The sequence below is a fragment of the Opisthocomus hoazin genome, chromosome 1 (genome assembly GCF_030867145.1).
Source record: "Opisthocomus hoazin isolate bOpiHoa1 chromosome 1, bOpiHoa1.hap1, whole genome shotgun sequence".
Taxonomy (NCBI): Eukaryota; Metazoa; Chordata; class Aves; order Opisthocomiformes; family Opisthocomidae; genus Opisthocomus; species Opisthocomus hoazin.
Genome location: NC_134414.1, coordinates 106,559,807 through 106,581,025, shown reverse-complemented (window position 1 = coordinate 106,581,025; position 21,219 = coordinate 106,559,807). Strand labels below are relative to the sequence as shown.

At 40.4% G+C, this 21,219-nt stretch overlaps 2 protein-coding genes across 4 annotated transcripts in view; one reads left to right on the top strand and one right to left on the bottom strand.

Annotated features, from left to right (window-relative positions):
• The window catches only part of SIM2 (SIM bHLH transcription factor 2), a 63,068-nt gene extending 53,256 nt beyond the window's left edge, over positions 1-9,812 (top strand). The window contains exon 11 of the mRNA XM_075432181.1: positions 5,426-9,812. Coding sequence (XP_075288296.1) covers positions 5,426-6,153 — 728 coding nt within the window. The 3' untranslated portion in view covers positions 6,154-9,812. The remainder of the gene's footprint in view (positions 1-5,425) is intronic.
• Positions 9,813-9,835: 23 nt separating this feature from the next.
• HLCS (holocarboxylase synthetase) overlaps positions 9,836-21,219 on the bottom strand; it is a 128,061-nt gene continuing 116,677 nt past the window's right edge. For all 3 annotated transcript variants that reach the window (XM_075432153.1, XM_075432166.1, XM_075432161.1), the window contains 3 exons: positions 18,855-18,969; positions 14,989-15,202; positions 9,836-14,196 (listed from right to left, as the gene is read on the bottom strand). In XM_075432153.1, coding sequence (XP_075288268.1) covers positions 14,028-14,196; positions 14,989-15,202; positions 18,855-18,969 — 498 coding nt within the window. In that variant the 3' untranslated portion in view covers positions 9,836-14,027. The remainder of the gene's footprint in view (positions 14,197-14,988; positions 15,203-18,854; positions 18,970-21,219) is intronic.

Here is a 21,219-nt window from a genome sequence, read left to right as displayed (position 1 = left end):
CAGAAATCAGCCCAGCTTTTCTTCTCTGCTTCCAGACTAACAGATACCGTGAGACTGACCGAGAAAGTAGATCCACCCTTTGCTGGTCAAAGGGTGCCATCAGACACCGAGAATGGATGTGGAAAGAACAGCCTGTTCTCTGAACAGGCTGTAAAATTGATCGTGGCCATAGCGTTTGCCAGAAAAGCCCAGTGAGCATAGCAGCAGACAAGCAATTTACCATCGGTCGGTTGATACGAGCAGATAGCTCCTGCTAAATATATGAAGTCAGAAGGATTCCACAGGAATACTGTTAAATATGTGAAAAAAAATCCCAACAAAAAACTGCAAGGAACTGCTCGCATTTTTCAATTTCCTCATGCATGCCTACCTTCACCATTTCCTCACGCACAGGAAAATGGAACTGTGATAGCGGTTGTACCACAGATTGTACAAGATACCAGATTGTACTTCTACTTAAGATTTTGTTGCTTAACTTGGAATATATGGGCTCTCTTTCAAGCACAGATGTACTCTAATGGATGTTTAGCTACTGGGCATTGGATGAAAACTGACTTGTTACAATTAATTCTCCACAAAAGCACTTACAATTTTACTATTGAGGAAGGAAAAAAAGATTATGGTCAAACCCCGGCCTGGTCAGAGATCATTGCTTGTCTTCATATACAGTGTTGTAAGAGGGGAAAGAAAAATGGAGCCTCCATGGCAGAGGATTTATATCTAATTGTTCCAGAGTTTGTTTCCTCCTGAGGCAGAATTAGCTCTGTTGTACTTTTGCTGAGGCTGGTGGCAGAAAAGAAATCTGAACCTTTGGAAGTGACTTATGGCTTTGAATTGAAAGGGGCATCTGATCTTCCTTACATTGTCAGCCGCTGCTTTTTCCAGCGGTTCACTGAAAAACTGACAGCCAGTCAGCTTCAAAGCAGAGAGGATCTGCTTAGCATCATTATCTTCAATCCAAAGGCAATGCCAAATATGACATCTGGCAACCGGGTTGGATGCAAGGGCTATTCCACATCACATCCATAGAGGCATCTGCCAAAAATGCCGTAGGCCAGAGACATTTTTCTCTATGGAAAATAGCTTCTTTTGGAGAGATCAGAGATTTTAAGATGATCATGCCAAGCCATCAAAGCTCTGGAAAAGCACGTAGCAGATAAAACTGCCTGCAAATCAGATGCTGCTGCCTCAGAATCTGGTTTTGAAGCTTCCTCCACTTTTTTCCAGCTGGCCTAGTCATCAGAAAAGAAACTCTCTTCACAGAAGGCAACCGTCCTCTTAGTGAGGGGAGTTTCCTTTGTACACTTGAATGGAAACATTACTACTGCGGGTACCACTGTACCCACTTCTTCTAAGTTACGCTGTTGGACAGTCTGTAGTATCAGTGTGAAGCTTAGTGCCACTACTCATTCCAAAACTCAGGAAATCATGAAGAATACTACGAAAATCTGTGAAAAAACTTTGCTCTATCTTCCTCTGCCAAACCAACTCCCTAGGTTTAGCCTATGACTACTGGAAGAAATATATGACTTCTGCTTTGAAAAGTGTATTCCACTAGAGGCCCTGAAGATCACGTTGCCTTACTGTTGTTGTTGGAGGGCGAACAATAGCGAACATAGCAATTACAACATCAGTCCATGCCTCAGATGATTTGCAATCAGGGCTCAGACCAAGACACAGCACAGATATTGAGCTAATCTAAAAAATGTCTTTTTCATGGACATGGACAGTTTTACAAGCTGTTGTATCTTTGCCTTGTTTGACACGAAGGAATATCAGCATCCCTTTGTGACACAGGAGTGCGTGACCTCAGCAGTACAGCGGCTCTGCTCGTTGGTCTCCAGCAAAACTCAGAGCTCCTCTCCTCTGAAGGCCCTCTTGTACAAAGGATTAGGAAACACTGAAATATCATGGGCTACCTGTCAACATTCAGGTTTTGGCATATTGTCTTTTCAAAACATACAGCAACTGTCAGAGTACACTCTTCTGAGATTAGTGTTGATCAGAAAGCTCAAGAAAAATTATGCAGGACAAAGCATGCATGAAGAGTGCTTCAGCTGTGTCCTAAAACTGGAGTTTTTTCACAGGCAGAATGCAAAACTCTGCTGATAAGGCCTGCGTACCTTTTGCATAAAGATCAATGTTAAGGACCTGTCTTTATTTGCTTTAACCTGGTTCCAAGATGCCTTTCTTTCATTTTTACTGAAATAGGGGCAACGACAGAACAAGGAGCAGCTCTACCTATTAAGGTCTTGGTACAGAAAGGCATGTTTGTGAGTGAAACACCTTTTCGGCAAACATCTTTCCCCATTGAGCACCATCTGACCTTTGACTGCACTATGTAAAGGTGAGGAGGGAACGTTCCTCACTGCAGCACCACGTTTGATAGGGAAAAGATCGCTCTAGTGTACTGTAACTATGAATAGCCATGATATGTTTTAAACAAAGACCAATACCTGCTAGAGCAGCCTTCCTGTTCCGACTTGGATGGTTGGGTGCTGAAGTCTGAGCAGGCTGCCAGGTGATGGGGCTTTTCTCTCCAGGTTTTCCCTCAATCTGCCCAAGCCGCGCCCCGTGCATTAGTGGGAAAGCAGAGCTGCTTGGCAAGAATTAACAGAGACATGATGCCTAAAGGTCTGAGTTGCAGTTATAGGCTGCTACAAATAGAGGCAGTGTATGGTAAGTGTAAGTATAAAGGGACTTCCGGAAAGCTGCTGTCACTCTAGTATGATGCACAGCCTCAGACGCGCAGTTGTATCTACCTCGCTTGGCACAGCTGAGTTGCTCTGGCAGAAGAGTGGTCTGGAAAGCATCCCAAATGAATGCACTGACTTCAACGACCACAAAGTGCTTTCAGCGCTGGAGAAGCGCGGAATACCTGGGATCCCCGTGCACCTGCCGAGGCAGGTACTCTGGCAACGGCCCACAAGTCCGAGAGGGTGCTGCCCTTCTACAGTGGCACAGAGCAGCTGGTCAGCCTTCTACTAACTTCTGTATGAAAAAACTCCCCAGGAAGAGTGTTTCCCAGGGCATGCTTGGGTTTTTATCCGCAAGGGAAGACAAAAGCAGGCTTAAGGCTCCATCCAGGAACCGTTCTGAATGTGAGCGGACAAAAACCACCGTGCTCTGCCGCACTGCAGACATGACTTGCTTAACTGTCTGCTCTAACTCCACAAACGTGCTGACAACTTTAATGGAAGCCTGCAAACAATTATCCGGATGCTTACCTTCTTCCTCAACAAAAGAGATGAAAACCATGTCTGAGAAACAGGATAGAACAAAATGGATAATATCCTGTAAATCTCCCAAGTATGCTAATTACTTCTTGGTACCAAGAAGGCAGCAATCAGCCCAGCAGAGTTTGAGATTACAAAAATGAAGATAACGAGACAAGGGCCGACTGGTGGCTGTGATGCTTCAGCTTCTTACAAGTGTGGGCTCTAAAAATGGAAAAGGACAATTGTTCAGAGATTCGACTAGAGCCACAATGTAACAATCCTCCATGCTGCAGTAAGAGAACAAACCTACCGCTCCCGTGGATCTGTCAAGTGGGAAAAATACTAAAACCAGTATACCACATCAGTAAAATCATATTAGTTATACATCAGTAACTCTCAGCATGGATACTTATTTCATGGTAGAAATGCTAAATGTGGAGTTAAAATTATAGTGGTGTAATTATACTGGTTATACTCAAGCATGTGGCTGAACCCCTGTTTTGATTTGTGATCTAAGAGGGCCATTTTTCAAAAGCTGATTAGAATTCAGTTTATTTGGGACTGCATATACTTCTTGGTGCAAAATCTATACAGGGAAATGGAAATTAAAATGAGTAACTTGAAAGCTTGCTGTTTCTAGGAGGGTGGTGGTTTGATCAAGAAGAAACTGGATCCAGATTCCTGTTTAAATTCTGGTGTTAATTAAGTGGTGCAACTCCCTCTGAAATTAATGAAGCTGTGCATATAAAAAAAGGTACAATTGAGCTATTTCTGCTTCCTCTGTTATGCATACAGGTTTTGCCAGTCTACTATAGCACAGGGAATATTTAATTATTAGCGGGTACAGTTACGTCAGCAACTACTACAGGGGAACTCCAAAACTTTTAAGATGTTGAATAAAATTTCTAGAAAAACAGAAAATCCCTTTTACAAAAGGCACTTAGGTCTCCAGGGCTTTAGTAAGCATAACACAAAATGGAGTTTAGGTTTAATTTGAGAAATTCGGTAAGTGCCGCATTTAACCTTTAACATAAAACTTTCAAATATGCCTTGGAGGAGCAGTAGGTATGAACTATCAAACTGTTCATACAAGACAGTGCAAAAAAAATCAGTGCTTGCCTAATTTTAGCTATACTGTATAGGAATAAACCACTGGCTTTTTCTCTTACCTTTTGTAGACAGGAGTGTACAAAAAGGAAGAGCTGCGTAACCCAAGCAGAAAATGACAAAAACAATTCAAATTGTTTCAAGAGTTCAGCTACCATGCAGAAACTTAAGAGAAAACTAAGATTACTCAATATATTTTAGAGAAAAAGTCTGAATAGAAATCCTAGGTTCATACTGTCTTGAATATGTAATAGTCTAGCTTCTGATTTTCCATGCATATCCAGTTCAGTACTCACACACTCTAACATTCTCAGCATATGTTGTAAATTACATTTATATTATATATATAGCTTTATTATATGATAGCACCTTAAAACCAGAGATACAGCATTACTCAAGAAGTATTTATGTTGCTTTTCAATAGATGTTTTTAATATCTAATGCTAGCTTTTCAAAGAGAATAAACAAAGTCTTTAACATGACAGTCTAGATATTACATGTATCACAGATAGATAGCACAAATTAGATACTGACACATCAGGATCTAATACTACACACTCTCTTCTCCTTTCTTTACAAGGTCAAGTGTCCAATACACATACACAGTGATAGGAAGAATAAATTGTGTTTTACTCTAACTATAGAATCACTGACATTTAATAAATGTTCTCCATCCTTTGATAATTCGTTTGATAAACTTTCAGAAAGAGCTTACTTAAGGCCAAAGTTTTTGATAGAAGGTCACCTTTCCAAATATTTATTTCATTTCATTTCCCTGATTCAACTAGATTAATAATGACAGCAACTTGTAATTATTCAGTCAAATCAACAAATGGGCATTTCACATGGAAAACCTTTTCAGAAATGTTCAATGCCGTCGGCCCTTCTGAATGGGTTGGGTTTTTTAACTTTTCAGCACTGTCTTTAACAGACTTCTCCAAAGCCACTGAGGCAAATGGGAATGTCTCTGATGTCTTCAGTGGGACTTGGATCTGGCCCAAACCAAATGGGCATTAAAGTTCAGTCACAAAAAGTGTTAGACACTTAACTATTATATCAGCCCACTGTCAGTAATTAACATGTTTTCTCTTTCCTGCAAGTGCCCGTATCAAACAGAAGATACAGCCAAGACGCTCTCCCTGACAACTTCACAAGCTGCACAGCACCCATGCCAGGCAGCAGATACAAAGAAGAGATTTATGATTCTGGCATCATCAAACCCAACAAGGTAGAAAACAGGATTCAGCCGCCTCACCACCTCATTAAAGAAGAAAACAAGTTAGCTTTTAACAGAGACCTACAAGAAAAAATGAGCATTAATGACAGTTCTTTTTCAAACTCAATAGCTAACTCCTTGCTGCCAAAATCAGAATGTTTCCAGTCTAAAGCTATAGGACAACTAAGTCATCTCCTGCCAATGCCCTCAGTATACGAGCAAACAAGAAGGATTTGTATGAAAGAACCAAAATATGGGCATATCAGTCACCACGCTACAAATCTAGATGAACTGGACGGTGATGAGAGGATGACTGTAAAGCTTGATCATGACTCCGAAAGCGAACGTGTGATGGATGTCAGACCCTCTGGACAAGTTCCATTTGTGCTTCTAAATTATCACCATGTTTTAGCCAAACATGGTACATTTCAAACTTCATCATGTACAGCGACAGGACATGTAGGAGAAAATTATGCATACAATTCTGAGGAATTAAATACATTTCTTTATAAAAACCAAAGCCCCTCATCAGCTTCTTCTCCAGACGCCCACAAGGAATCTGCACTACCCCATTATATTGGAACTTCTGTAATAATAGCCAATGGAAGGTGATGGTAATAGAGGAATATTTACTTTTAATTAAGAAGCCAAACTGAAATGATTTGCCAAAAGCATGAGAAAACATGGTTACATTTACTGAGCATAGCTGAAGGTGAATGAGGGACAGACTCGTGTGTTCCTGGCAAGCCACGTGTAACAGTACCTTCAAGGTCAGGAGAAAAACCTACATCTAGCTTCAGCGCTTCATTGTCACAGATTAAGCTCTGGTGCCAGTGAGAAGATATGTTACAGATCTTATTTTTGTTATTTTATAGTGTGCAACAAAATTGAATGATAGGTGTTATATGCAGAGATTTATATGAAGAACATTTTTTTTCCTTAACCCCTCCTTCTCAAAATACATTCAAGTTTTTTTTATCATTATCATAAACCATACACTCTAGTTAGGTATTTTTGACAAACTGTGTGAAACCTTACATCAACTTGCCATACATGCGTTCAACATTTTGACAAATGAACTTTCTTTAAAGAGTGGTGATTTTTAGTATCCATAATAGAGCTGTACTAACTGAACACAACTGGTCTTGGAAAAAGCTTATTTATTAATTACCCAAAAGTTTTAAAACTAAATAAATCAAATCTAAATTTGATTTATTTAACATAGATTTCAGTGTTCTGAGATTGTTACCACCACCATTTATCTTGACAAGGAGCGATATGACAAATTAATACATACAAAGATACGTATTAAAGGGTTACAGGTCTTGTCATGGCAAATTGGGACAAATCACATAGCAGAAACTAAAGACTACTCCCCATAAAAATGTTGTAACGAGAAAAAGAAACTTCCAAGAAGTGTGCTTCATTGAGTATTCTGGGAGAAGGCTGTGTGGATTTTCAAAGCAGCTAGTCAAAAATACATCTTCATAATAGCACCAGAAATATTTTCTTTATAGTCAAGGGAATAATAACATTTATGCTTTATTTTAAACTTACCAGTAGCCTTCTGAAGCTTGAAAGGTTCAGCCTTAAACACACTGAACTTCCTTAGGCATAAATCTCATTGTCAACACAAAGGTAAGATTAATATTTAACTGATTCGTGCACTTCACAAATAATGTCGGTGGACAATCTGAATGTGGAAAGTCAAAAGTCACTGCACAACCACAAAAACCAAAGCTGCCCTTGAAGTAAAGCAGAGTCGGAGCGCGTCGGGGTCTGGAACCAAACACTTTGCACACACCTCGATTTCTGCTAATCAACGCTAGCAACGGAAAAGCAGACAGCACACACTTACAGTTTGTCCAGCCTATTGGGAATAGATTTCCCCCCTTTTCTTCTTTGTAAAGTTTATAAACAAGGAGACATAGGGATCTGTGCGTGTTTAACTGACAACAGTCAGTCCACTTTGGTTTTCAACCACTTCCCAAACACTGTGCACTCTTGATAAAACAACAAATGACTCCTTAAATCACAGCTGTAAATACCAACAATAAAGGTTGTTGTAGATACCAGTCAGCTATACTTTGTTCTCTCTCTCAGCCCAATTCAAGCCTAATTTACAGTTTCAAAACTTTCTCTCTCTTATCAGCATCTCTCTAAAGAGATCTTTACTGAAGAAAATGCTTACTCGGCTCCTGCAATAGGGAGAAACACTTGCTCATGGATTGCACCTTGTCAGACAAAAATGTAATGAAATACACACTTCTGAAAATTACATGTTCTCCGTCTTTTACAGGCAGCAATAATATTCAGTCATCTCCTTGTACATATGAATATTTATTGCTGTGAGTAAACAAAAATACTTATAAAACATATGTTTGAAACCAATATTCGGTATTTTTAGTGCTTCTCATTAAAAGGTTAACAGAGAAAGCTTTATTATGAAGTTAAACTGACGTTCACTTAGAAGCTCACAGTTGTCTCACTATTTCATTTGCTAAAAAAGCACAAAAAATATTTTTCATGATAAATATAACAAAAAAATACCTAATCAGCCACTACCAGAATACTGACTTAGAACTAAAAAAAGCAGAACCAAACCAGCATATTCAGTCACTCGGTATATCTGCGCTCCTTGGTTCGCCTAACGCTGGAGAGGTTTGCCAGCCTACAGAAAGGCTGTGAGCGGGTATTACTGGCGTTCTGACTTTCTAAATCGAAGCGACGAGACGCGCGTTGGCTTTACAGTGGCTTTGGTTAGCAGCCTTCCCAGCCGCCGTCACTCGTGAACGGGCCCAATTCCTTAAAAGATACAACTATGCTACAACTTGTATATTAATTTTGTTAAATTAAAACCATGCCCTGCAAAGGGGTAACTGACATTGTTTGCATCATTAAAAAGAAACCTGATGCACAACGCTCATACTGCTTTCCTCTGTACCTCATTAGTGGCATTGCTGCACATAAGTCAATCCGGTGTATTTTTCTGTTCTTGTAAGTACTTCTCGCTATAAAACCATGTTTTCAGGAACGTACAAATTAGGCTTCAGTTAAAAAAATGCCATCGCTATTTTTCAGTAAAATACCACAAAATATTTTTCCAGCATTTACCTTGTTATTCACACTTTCCAGGCTTTATTCAATGAGCCTGAGCAGAGGAGGTGTCCCATCGTTCCCCCACCGCTGTTTTACTCTGTGTGATAGCCAGCTACAGGAACTTTCTCTGGTAGGCAACAATGAATCATTTCTGCATTCACATATGACAATACAGGGCAGGCTTAGAAAAGATGTCTGATTAAAAAACAAATGTGTGAAACATTTTTCCTGCCATTCCAAAATAGAAACAGCAATTGCACGTTCACATGTGGAATGTGAGTAGATTATATTGAGAGAAAAATATGACTTTTAGTCAGTTAAACTACAGATGTTCACAGCACGCTCGTACTGCAGAACACGGCACCGCCATTGACAGTGGCAATGGTTTTAATAATTGGAAAAAATTATGTCACAGAAGTGGAGTGTGAATTGGAATATATTATGAAAAATAACCTCATTTCTCTCTACCGTACTTGTCTGAGCCACTACGGCTACCTTTGTCACGCGACTTGATAGGATTTGAACTCCTAGGGGAGTTCAGACCTAGCAAGTAAACGATACGGAGCATGAGAGAGAGAGTGAGAGGGAGAATATTTTACCAAAATGTAAAGTTGGAAACAGTAATCCCATACTGAGCTCTCAAGGTTTTTATCCTGTTAATAGAAACACCACAATGCAAATACGGTGACAAGGGAACAGACTTCTCTCCAGGTTGCAGTAGCCCTGTAATTTGAAAAAAGATATTAAAGGAATTTAATGAAATTAAGCACAGTAGACAGTAGGTGTCAAATTGGAGAACATATCACTGAGAGGAAGTGCAAATGAATGGGAAACCTGCCAGAACACCAGTATTTCTCCAAAAATCACAAAACAGGACACCAAGTATTTTTTCAACGTCAGTCAAACTTCAAAAACAACACAGAGAAAACATCGTAATTCCATTATTTTCCTGAACATTAGATTTTGCTTTTTTTATATGATGCAGATAAAAGCTATTCGGCAAATGTAGGTGAAAAAGCACGCAAAACAAACAACGTATTAATGCTCAGAATTATATATGTATTCCCTAAAAATGTAAAGCATTTTTGCTTATTTATTATGTAAAACAAAACTGTTAAAATGTTAATAAAATCCTGTAGCCAAAGGAAAAGTGAGTTGGATTTTTTTACTACAAAACACAGGGCTTCACAGAGAATAATGTTGCATATTTGAAAATTTATTTCAATTGTAATAGGTACTGTATTTGACAGTTAATATACTATAAAATGCAAGGACTTTTACAATCTCTTGTATTTTAGCCGTGTTGCATTTTAAAGGAAGATTCTTGGAGAACTGAAAGTAACAGAGAATCACTAATGAAAGGCGCTAATGCAAGGCGCTCAAACACGACATCAGTTTACAATTCTTCCCTGCAGTCCTTTCTTTCTCAGCCGTGTGTTCCATGACTGCAGGCCGTGGCACGCCGTCGTTTTTTGACCTCTGTTCTTTCCTCAGTCCAGATTTAATTTGCTTGGTGTCTGATCAGCGTGGTACGTCACTGCAGTAACTTCTGCATGCAAATGCTTTTATCAAACCCGTCACCCCCAGGAATCAGCTCCTGCAGCGCAAATCTTTTTCATGACAGATATGAAGCTGTACTTCAATTTCTTTCTTTCACATAGCTACTGTATATTCCAAAGTAGTTGCAGAGAGTAATTTTTTAGACTGCTGATGTCTTGTAGCTGAATCAGAAAAAGCGAGGAAATAAAAAAAAATCTGTTGTACAATGTAGCAGCAGCATAAAGAATTAGATGCTTTATTATTATTTCTGGGTAACAGCCCTTACATTTGTTGGATATATTTAAAAAAATGCTCTGAAGGCTTGTAAAACCTTTTACTAGAAGTGAGATGTACTGCTTTAACTCTTCAATGTTAAGTACATTATTACTTTTTCAAATCTTTGGAAACAGCGTTGGTGCTGACTGGACACACAACCCCATTACTCGTTCTGAACGCAGACACGTGCCAACACACCCAGCCTGCTCGGCAGAAATTTTCCTATCAATAAACAATCCCTACAAATATTTTCACAATGTGTCATGAGAAATGATATAACAGAGTCCAGGAGGAAAAAAAATGAAGTCACAGAAATATGGGCACGGTAATAAATGTTTTTTGAAAGCACTTCATCAAGAAAATAGTTGAAGATATGACATCAGCCTCACAGTGAAAGAGATGTTTAACTAATCCAAACAGCTGAATGAAATTAAACATTTTCAGTGCATTACTTCTGGATCTGGAGTCGGCTGATTCTCTCCATACCTACGTCCAGAGACGCTCTACGCCACATCTGTCTGTCCTACACACAGAAGAACAGCCACAATGATTTTCATGCAAAAACGCTGTGGCTTTCTGGCTGTGCCAAGTTTGGCATAAAAAAAGAGCAGGACTACCGGCTGCGCTCCCCACCGGCCGCGAGGTGAGCGTGGCACGGGCAGGGTCCCTGGCTTTCCCGCTGGGAACAGCGGCCAGGCAGAAGGACCTCACGCAGCTCCTCACCGTGCAATGGGCAATCTCTTTGTGAAGTTCTCCGGTTCTTTTGAAGCAAATGTCAGGTTTGCAACAAAGGCTTCACCCAGCTCAAGGCTGCTTCCTCAAGACACCAGGCAGCTGTACACACACCGAGCAGGCCGCTATAGAGCAGAGGCAAAGGGGTACATCCCCACAGCACCCACCTGCGCCCCCACACCGCCACGCTCGCTTAGCTCTCATTTGCAGACAGGAAGTTCAATGCCAAGTTTCTTCCCAATACAGAAATTTTCAGCATCATCTTACAGTTCAACGTGAGAACAGAACAAGCTTTTCATTAAGATGACCAGGAAGAAATCCAAAAGGAACAACAGCAACCAGGAAATATTGCAGCATTTTACTATTAAAAAAATCCACCTGCCTGCCGCTCAGACGTTGCCGTAGCGCAGCTAAGTGAAGGTTTGCAGGTTCGTTCTGCCCTTCATCATACAGGAACACGTTTTACCGTTTTCCCCGGTCACCTTCTTACAGTATTCGTCCCTCGCGAAGGGAGAGCGTGCTTTAAGGAAGCAACTCAACCTGTCGTGTGACCTGCTCGTTAAAAGAAATCTCTCAGGTACTCCTCAGTCTGTCTGGAATACGAGGGAAATCAAAGGTGCTTCCCTACAGGCACACCCCACAGTACCAAAACAGAGAGAGCATTTTGGCCGCAAATATGGGACTGATGTACAGATCTCAAGCTTTGTAAAACTCTGCGGCTGGAAAAACAGTATCAGAGCTACCCTTTCCCCAGTGGACCCGCGGCAGCACGCGTTGGTCACAAGCTGCTCGAAGGAAGAGGTAGAAAAGAAGTGAAGATGCACAAGGAAGATGTGGGGGTGTGTATGCACACGCACATTTTTTACATCTGTATATACAAATGGGCTCTTCTTTTTACTTAAACTTTATTAACTCCGACTCAAGTTTCATTTGATTATAATACGCATCAATATTGGATTCTGAAATAAAGGTAGCTGCCAAAAATTAACAGCCCAAAGCAGTTTTGAAAGCATCTGGTGGGAAAACGCAAAAACTGGTGTTCATGTGTATCATTTTAACTATGCCAATTAACAGCTGTCTACACTCCACTGCACAGTTCTGTGAAATATTGGTGTGCAGTCCCACATGCCGCGGATCATGGGGGAAAACAAACCAGCAGGGGACGGACAACCAGGCACACACACAAATCTGTGGCGATATGGAGCATAAAATCTTAAATGTAATAGGGACAACTTAATTTCTAGAACTTGCTGCCAAGCCACCTAAACCCTAATATGTGAGGATTACTCTAAATTACCATTACAGACTAGCTTCCTTGTTTTAAGACTTCTTGGCTTTGTAATTGAAACAATCTACTAACATGTTCAGATTGTTTATGAGGCGAACTTTAACCTAAAAAACCCCTTTCTGGCTAGCAGACAGAAGTCCTTTGTGGAAACCAATTTGGCTGATCCACCTTCAGTAGGGACAAGGTAACGCAACCAGCAGTGCCGCCCGCTTGAGGAAATGAAGCCGGCCACATCACACCTATGACAAACTCCTCGTTTGCGGAGACCTGTTTGAAGCGCGGTGGTGGCCAAGCCTCCTGCCACAAATTCGCCTTGCCCGGGAGGAAAACCCGACAAGCTGCCGTCGCACGGCAGCTCCCACGTGCCTACCTCGCGCTGCCCTCCCGTCGCGACCAAGCTGCTACGCTGAACCGCAACGGCACAGGCAGCCCCCAGAGCAAGCTACTTCCAGGTCAGCAGATGTTAAATCTCTTGCTTTTAACGGTTAGCAGCAAAACCAGACGCCCTGCTTTGGGAAAGGGGGTGACAACAGAAACAGCAGAAGAGAATCTGGACACAGGTTAACTACGTGGTTTCTCTTTCTCACCGTAGTAGTTGTTTATGGCAGGGATTTTAAGTGGGGTATTTTTCTCTTCTTTATTTGCTTAACTTCATTACTGTTACAACATAATTACCATTAAATTGCAAACTACTTAAACTTCCCTTTCCTGACACGGAATTCTGCAATAACATGGATAAGAGGACAGCAACTAGGTGACAAGACTACTCCAGCAGTCTATTATTATGGGGGCTAAAGCCTTTTTGAAGACTATGATTCAAAGGAGGTACGAGATGGTTTACTCGGATCCAATTGACTAAGATGAGGAGAGTACAAATAATTTGGATAGCCAGCCACAGTTCTTAGGTGCTGATGGAAAACTCCCCGAAACCTCAAGGCAGCCATGACAGAGTTGCAGACCTGAGACCAAAGCACAGGACGGTAAACTGTTGCACAGGCCCACATGGAGAACCAAACCAGCAAGGCTCTGCTTAGATCTGAATCTAAACACAGTGGTAATCACAGTAATTCAGAAATACACGATGAGCTCTTCCAGCTGTTTCCACCACAGACAATGCGTAAACCAGAATTTAGTTTAAAAAAAACATAGTAAAAATAGAAATATTGTACTGCATTCTGCTAAAACACAATGAAAACACAGAGACACAAAAAGGAAATATTTAGCCACTTCGGTTTCTCAAATACAGCGTGTAACTAGAGAGAAAGTTCTGTTCATTGCAAGGTATTCCTTTGCAATCAGGCTCCTTTTAAAGAAAATGGCAACACAGATATGTTTTAAAGTTAATATGAAAGAATACAGGCCTTCAGCAATGAGATAATTACCTCTTCTTAACTGTTGAAGTTATCCATGTCAAAGAAAAAAAGATCTCAGAAAACTAGAAAGAAAAAAAAAAAATCAAGCTATCAACTACCCTTTCCACCTCTAAGCAAGCTTAGCTGCTTGGTGCCAAACACTACAGAGCCTCCTTTTGCGCTGTGAGCCCTGCAGACTGTTAATGCTTTGGGACTATGAGGTTTCTCAGCATGTCAAAAGAGTTGCCGTCTGGGTGCACAGACTCTACGCCTTTGCCTTCTTCATGAACTTGAAGGAACCCATAATCGTCTATCCCGACTATCCATGCAAGCGGACCCTCCTCACTGTGGAGATGGACTTGCTTACCACTGCAAACAAAGAGAACCAGACAGTTAGGAATGAACTGGTGGACGCTGCACAACCAATTAAAAATAGCTTAGGGGACTAAGGTCCAGTGAGGCAGGCGTTGGTCTCTTCTCCCAGGTAACTAGCGATAGGATGAGAGGCAATGGCCTCAAGCTGTGTCAGGGGAGGTTTAGATTGGGTGTTAGGAAAAATTTCTTTACTGAAAGAGTGGTCAGGCATTGGAACAGGCTGCCCAGGGAGGTGGTGGAGTCCCCATTCCTGAAGGTGTTCAGAAAACATATAGATGTGGCACTTCAGGATATGGTTTAGCAGGTGTGGCGGTGTTGGGTTGACAGCTGGACTTGATGATCTTAGAGGCCTTTTCCAACCTTAATGATTCTATGATTCTATGAATATTTTTATTTCCCACTTCACTGGTTCTTTACAGAGAATGATTTCATGCTTTAATTTCTTTCTGTGGAATTAACAGAGTTGGAGTGAATCCAAACAGTCTACTTTTTTTTTTTTATAAAAAGACATGAGTACAGCAGCTTCATCACTAGCTAAACAAATCATTCCCAATTCCCTTTGTTTTGAGATGATACATATAAAATAACCAGAAGCTTTCTTTAACTCATGCCAGCCCATTGATTGTACTATGTGCTATTTTTATTCTCCCTTAAAAAAATTACATGTTACCTGGGAGTATATTTTAATGAAGTCATTAGTTTCAAAGGCAATCTAGTAGAAAAAGTAGAAAAAGACAAAATACCCATGAGTTCTTTCCAACTTTCTTAAGAGAACGTTATACTTACCTGTGTACCCAGTACTTGTAGTAACGGGGAAGAACTCCGTTGGGCCCTTTCTCCTGAAAAATATCTATAAGCCTTTCTAGCACGGTTACAGTTCTTGCAATAAGACAGTCTACAGTTAAAGCCTTCAGCTTTGTCCCCTCTTCCTTATTAAATTTTGTGATGAGATCATTGATGCATATGGTGGGGTTGCTGTTATTCACATTAAATCCAAAGCCTGAAGAAGACAAACCAAAAGAGGACAGGATCTGTAAATACGAACACTTTGTTACCACCAGAAAGTCAGTGCTTTATTCAACTGCTTGATGCAATTATCTCTAAGGAGGTTTCCAGTAGCTGTCTTTCTTCAGTCTCTTACATCTTTAAATCTTCCTACTTGCATGATTACAAATCACAGTCTATATCTCACTTGTTTCTCACCCTTAAAACGCCTCCTCAAAATTGTAGAAGCAAATCCAGTGCAGTTCTTTCAACAACACACTGTCCTATCAATGAGGCTTAGGAAGATGGTAAGCAGTAACTTGCATGTTGGTTACAATAACATCAAAGTGAGAAATTGTGTTACTCCCTGGAAGCTGACAGGTCATTAGCTAATTGAGAGTAAATCGTTGATCAAAGATGGAGTTTCATCTTTCAGTCAAAAATTTAAGCAAGAGACCTTTCTGTTTACTCCAGTTAGCTGATCGCATTTTCTGAAAATCGAGCCTTTTTACTCAGCTGATGTGCCTTGTTTGGCTTGCTCTGAAAAGCCCAGAAGAGCTGGGTTTGCTGTGTAAGACTCCAGTTTGCTTAATCTATCTTACCACAGCATATCCTTTAGAAGCCTCAAGTCTCTCGCTGAGATTTCTCCAGCTAGAATAACGTTGGCAGAACGCCTTTCTTATTTAAACATAGCTCTTGGGGCCTTTTTTGCAGCCTGCTGAAACAGACTTCAAGGGATGTAAAAAATATATTGTATTACCTGTTTATTTTTTTCTCCTAATAATTTGGATTTTTCTTTCCTCAGATATCTGGGATAAAACCCTAGTCTGTCAATCAGGTTTAGATGTAATACACCTCCATCTGCAAGCAGGTCCAGAAGCAATGTTTTGTAAATTTGCTATTAATGAGAATATTAATATATGAAAGTAAATTATATTAACTATGAGGAGAAGGTTCACTTCCATGAAGAGGAGTTTTTGACTTTTAACTAGTCAGAGAATGCATGCAAAGAAAGCCACGGTGATACCAGCACCAATGCACAGATCTTATGGAAATGAGGAGAAATGCATTATCAGAAAGAGACAATGCAAAATGAACTGGAAAATGCAATGTGCCATACCAGCAACTCCCAACTCATTGGGTTACACTCAAATACAGTACAAGCAAAGAGAGTAACTGTGGCCATTCAGCTGTGATTGGCACTGCCAGGGAGAATCACGGGGCCGTGGAGTCCACTCGCAGGCTCAGGGCACTCGGGCGTGTATGTCTGGAGATCACCACTGAGCAACCTGAAAACTGAAACAGCTGTGAAAGACACACTGAGACCACTAGCTCAGCTGAGGGAGCAGCACCTGGGGATAAACTTGGTGGCAAAAATGCAGCCAGCACATCTGAAAGATATCAGGTGCTGAGGACTCATAGGGCATCTCTGCATCACCCATGTGAGAAGAGTGAAAAATAAACATTTAGCACTGATCTTGCAGTGTGCTGATGTGGCCAATATATCTTCACATCCCAGGGCTAGCCCTGCCTTCAGCAGCTGTGCACTGTTCGGACACGCTTTAGCTGCACACAGAGGCAGCCAGAGCTTTTGCAGGTCAAGCGCGTTGGCTGTCCCTTCCATTCCACTTGTGTTTGACTGCCTAGGTCTGTTCTGAGTCTGGCCCTCACATTAATGAAGTATATTCTTCAGCAGAACTCCTCTTCCAAAAGTCCCGCAATAATTAAATTCTTAAAAAAAATGATTTTTTTAAAAACATGTTTATAAGTATGAACATGAACTGTGTAATCTGTGAGGCCTCAAGCACATGGTAGAGGTGAAAAAGCAGGTTTGCCTCTTGCCTTAGTCTTCTGAAATACTTCACAGAGCAGTGAAGCCATGTAGATGACCCTTGATTTTGATTGTTACCCTCACATACGGAATACTCTTCATGAGTGCCATCTGAACAGCAAGGCCTAGGAAAGGAATCTGCACGACTGTGGAAAGGGTATGATGCATCTGGCTTACCCTTCCTGTGGTGGAGGTCTGATCTCATTGCTACTACCAATATGAGACTTTAGATGTCATGAGTCACCCCTCCTACTCTCAGTGGCATACACCACTGAAACGATGGAAAAGATCCTTGGACTAGTATGTGGCAACGAAGTTTTACTCTCAGAAGCTTCCAGGTGAAAGAAAGTTGATGAAAATGTACATCTTTGTACATACCTCAGACCTTTCCCCACGAGGATGACTCCTCTGGACTTCAGAGAGAATGCATACAGAAAGTTTCCATTTGAATTTGAATGTTTTGGTGTTTAGGGTAGAAAACACAAGGTCCAAAACAAATAGAGATATTTGATAAGATGAACTATTTTGGAGCCATTTTTGCTTTTCTTGTGTTAACCAGAACAGGCTCTGGAAAAAACATATGGAGGCAATAAATGGTTGACAGGGCACAGAGAGACTTTTTAAGTGTCTCGGTGCAACTTCCATTCTGTACATGTAGATTATTTACAAAATGAGGAGATAACAATTGAACAGAATATTTAATGGCCCGGCATATTTCACAGAAAGAGGTGATGACTACTTCTATGTTTTGCTTGTTCACGCCTTAAAATTTACAGCACCTTGACAGAAACGGTATCCCACACTCTCTTTGCAAGATAGTTTACTTGTTTACCGTGCTACATTCAGACATAAATAAAATATTTTCGTCGTCTTCCTTAACCTTTTAGACTTGCTAAGGAACTTTCATTTAACTTTTTAGGCACAGAAAGATAACTATTTTTGGAACCAGAACCTAGATCTCTGCTGGCCGGTTTCTAAGCATGTCTGACAGATCTGTGCTGCTGCTGGTTAGGGGAAAAAATTCCCTTAACAAATATCAGGCTTGAAATGATAAAAACTTCTCAATATTTATTTGTGCACCTAAATGTCTCCCCTGTTACAGCACTGAGACTTGCTGGAAAATACATGTACAGTCTTTTTCAGATTGGCTGTGCTATCTTTTTTGGAACCAGCTTTCCAGGCAGACGGTGCATCTTCACAATGAATAAACAGACCTGTCACCCTTTGGTCCCTGACCCAGGCCTTCCCAACCACTTTGCAAATATTACTTTTTGAGAGAACTAAATAAAGTGATTAATTAATTAAACCATTACTTCACTGCTGCTTCACTGGCAATATTGGACTTTCTAGAAAGGTATCAACAGAAACAAGTTATGAATAAATTTTTAAGGGATGAAAGGAGAACATTACTATTAAAATGTTACTATGCGTACATAGCTCTTTTTATCCTGATTTCAAAGGCATGTTGTTTATTTAACTATTTGTTGTGTTGAAAAAAAAAATATGAAAAAAATGGATACATTTTTCAGTATATTCTACTAGGTTTGCAGTAGATCAAGCAGACATTTTCCCTCTATCCTGTAACGGTCTTTCCTTGAAATCCACTACTTCAGTCCAGATGTTTGCATTTATGATTTCCTTGTCAAGCATATGGAATTATTAAGAAGAATGAAAACATTTACTTTTTGTGCTTCCTTTTGATTTAATATTGTACTTTATTTCCTTATGCCTGCTGTCATTATTTGTTCTTGTCCTTATCGTTTCAACTCATAAAGACATTAATAACAAATTTCTTCAGAAAAAAAAAGTATAGAAAAGCTTGAAAACAGACATTTACCAATAAGTACGTGAAATGTTGTTTCAATAAGTGTAGAGTTTACCAGAACTCCACCAAGCTTCATAAGATCGCTGTAGTAAATATCATTTGGCCATTTTACTCGCAGATCAATATCCTAAAGAAACAAAACCACACATTTAGAAACACTTTGCTCTTTGATATGAATTATAAGAACACAGCTCATTTATCACTCCATGTTTTATATTTTCTGTACCTCTTTGCCACACCAAATGTGATACTGTCAACTGCTCTTCAGAATGAGAACCTATTTAAGGGCTCCACAAACGTTACTGAAAAAGTCATAGCAACACGATTACACGGTTTACTAGGGAGGTTGGCAGCTGTCAGAGAAAAGTGTCTATTTCTTTAAGAAAAAAAAAATTATGGCAGGGGGACCAAAGACACTAGAGATTTTCAGTCTCAAAACTGTGAGGCTTTATAGAATTAATTTTCTTCGTTCATGAGCACCTATCAAAGATTGAAAAGATCTGTCCAAGAAAGATGCAAATTGTGGCAGCCACCTTGGCTCACTGCTGATAACCAGTCAGGGTAAGCCCACAACAACATCAACACTGTATCTGAGGATCCTTGCAGAAATCGGACAAGGAGACAATGGCATCTTGAATTTCAGAAAGGAAATTCAGCAGACAGCAGAAATTCCAGTTCACAACTAAGTAAATACTTCAGTAATGTCCTAAATGTTTTCACGCTTTCAGCAGCTACGCTCAAGCAGCCCCACGGAGCTGGAAACACAAACTGTGCTGTGTGACACCGTTCCAGCGCAATAGAGAAGTTTTTGTTGAAACCACAGAACTGAACTGAACTTTGCACCGGCTACTTAAACACAAAAAGAAAGCAAATGTGCTTCCTGCAGTTTGAAAAACTGCGTATGACTGTATCCCCAGAGGCAAATTATGGGAGGTGCTCCAAGACTACAAGAGTCGCATTCCCTCCTATTGTAGATTATGAAATCCCTTTACAGGATGTGTGAAAACTGCACCTGGGTCCATGTCTACTTTCCTGACAGATTTAAAGGCCAGAGAGGAGTCCATTACACGTACACTGACAGGAAACACTACCTGATTTTGCTATCAAAGCATTCTAATGGAGAGTATCACCAATTCATATTCATTACGGAAAACAACTTGACTCTTTGCACCGGGAAAAGGTTAGTAGAAGACTCTTGAGACAGGCAAAGTATGAGACTGTTACACAGTATTATCAGCGTTACGAGATCTTCTGAAGAGCTATTAGCTATTATTACTCTATTCTGCAGAGCAAGTAGGTCTTACTTAAGGCAAACACACATCTGCAAGACACCAGACACTGGCTCTGCAACTGAAGTGACAGCAAGCACGAAGAACACTAAGTCAGCTGGGTATTCTCATGAGATAAACTACACAGCAGTGACTTCGCCACAAAACAGAGTCATGAGGTACTGCGTCTCAGAGAAACATTGGGTATCACAAAATCTGCTGGAAACGGAGCACGTTCTTATCTTCGCTTACTAGAGAGAGATGTCTGCTGTTCTCAGAACGGGAAAGCAAAGCGCTCTCTTGATGTAAGGCCCACTTGCATTTGCAGCACTAACACCCGATAGCAACGCTTCCCATTGAGTGGTCGGATTTTCTCCGTGAGGACCCAGAACAAAGGCCTCCGTCACCGCCAGTTTAGCACAGTCAACCTTCGTGACAATCCTAAAAATCATGACTGGCTGATAAACTAAGACACGGGTATTTCAGATTTTTGAACAGAAATCCTTAAATGGACTTTGAGCATTGTGAACAACTCTAAAGTGCATTAAAGTATTATTAAGATTCTGACATAAACACACAGAGGTGTGGAAATTTGGTGGAAAGAATGAAGCCTCATCTATAGATTCGCCCACTGTTTGCAGCTACTGCAGTTTGTATGGCACGAATGTCCATCTCACATAAAGAAAAGCCCTGCATTACCGAAGTCTGAAGGGGACATTTAAGCATTGAGTTCTTGATAAATCTTTGAATTTCCTTGCTTTAACATATTTGAGTCCAGACCCTTAACACTGGTTTCACTCATTGTCTAGGGTGGACGTGCTGTCAAAGAGATTCAGCAGCTTTGTCTTGGTTATAGGAAGATACTTATTGCCTGTGTACAGTGAACATATTATTGGCACCTACTGTTTTTATATTAGTATTCAGTAATTCAGTCACCTTTTTCCTCTTCAATGAAATAAAATAAAAAATGCCACAGTACATCAGGGTAGGCATACAGAAGCAAAACCAACTCTATTCTTAAACTAACTCCTTCCTCAGTCAGACTCATATTTTATAAAACTAACTCTTGTCTCTTCTATTTTAAATGGTTAAATTATTCACCCAAGCCA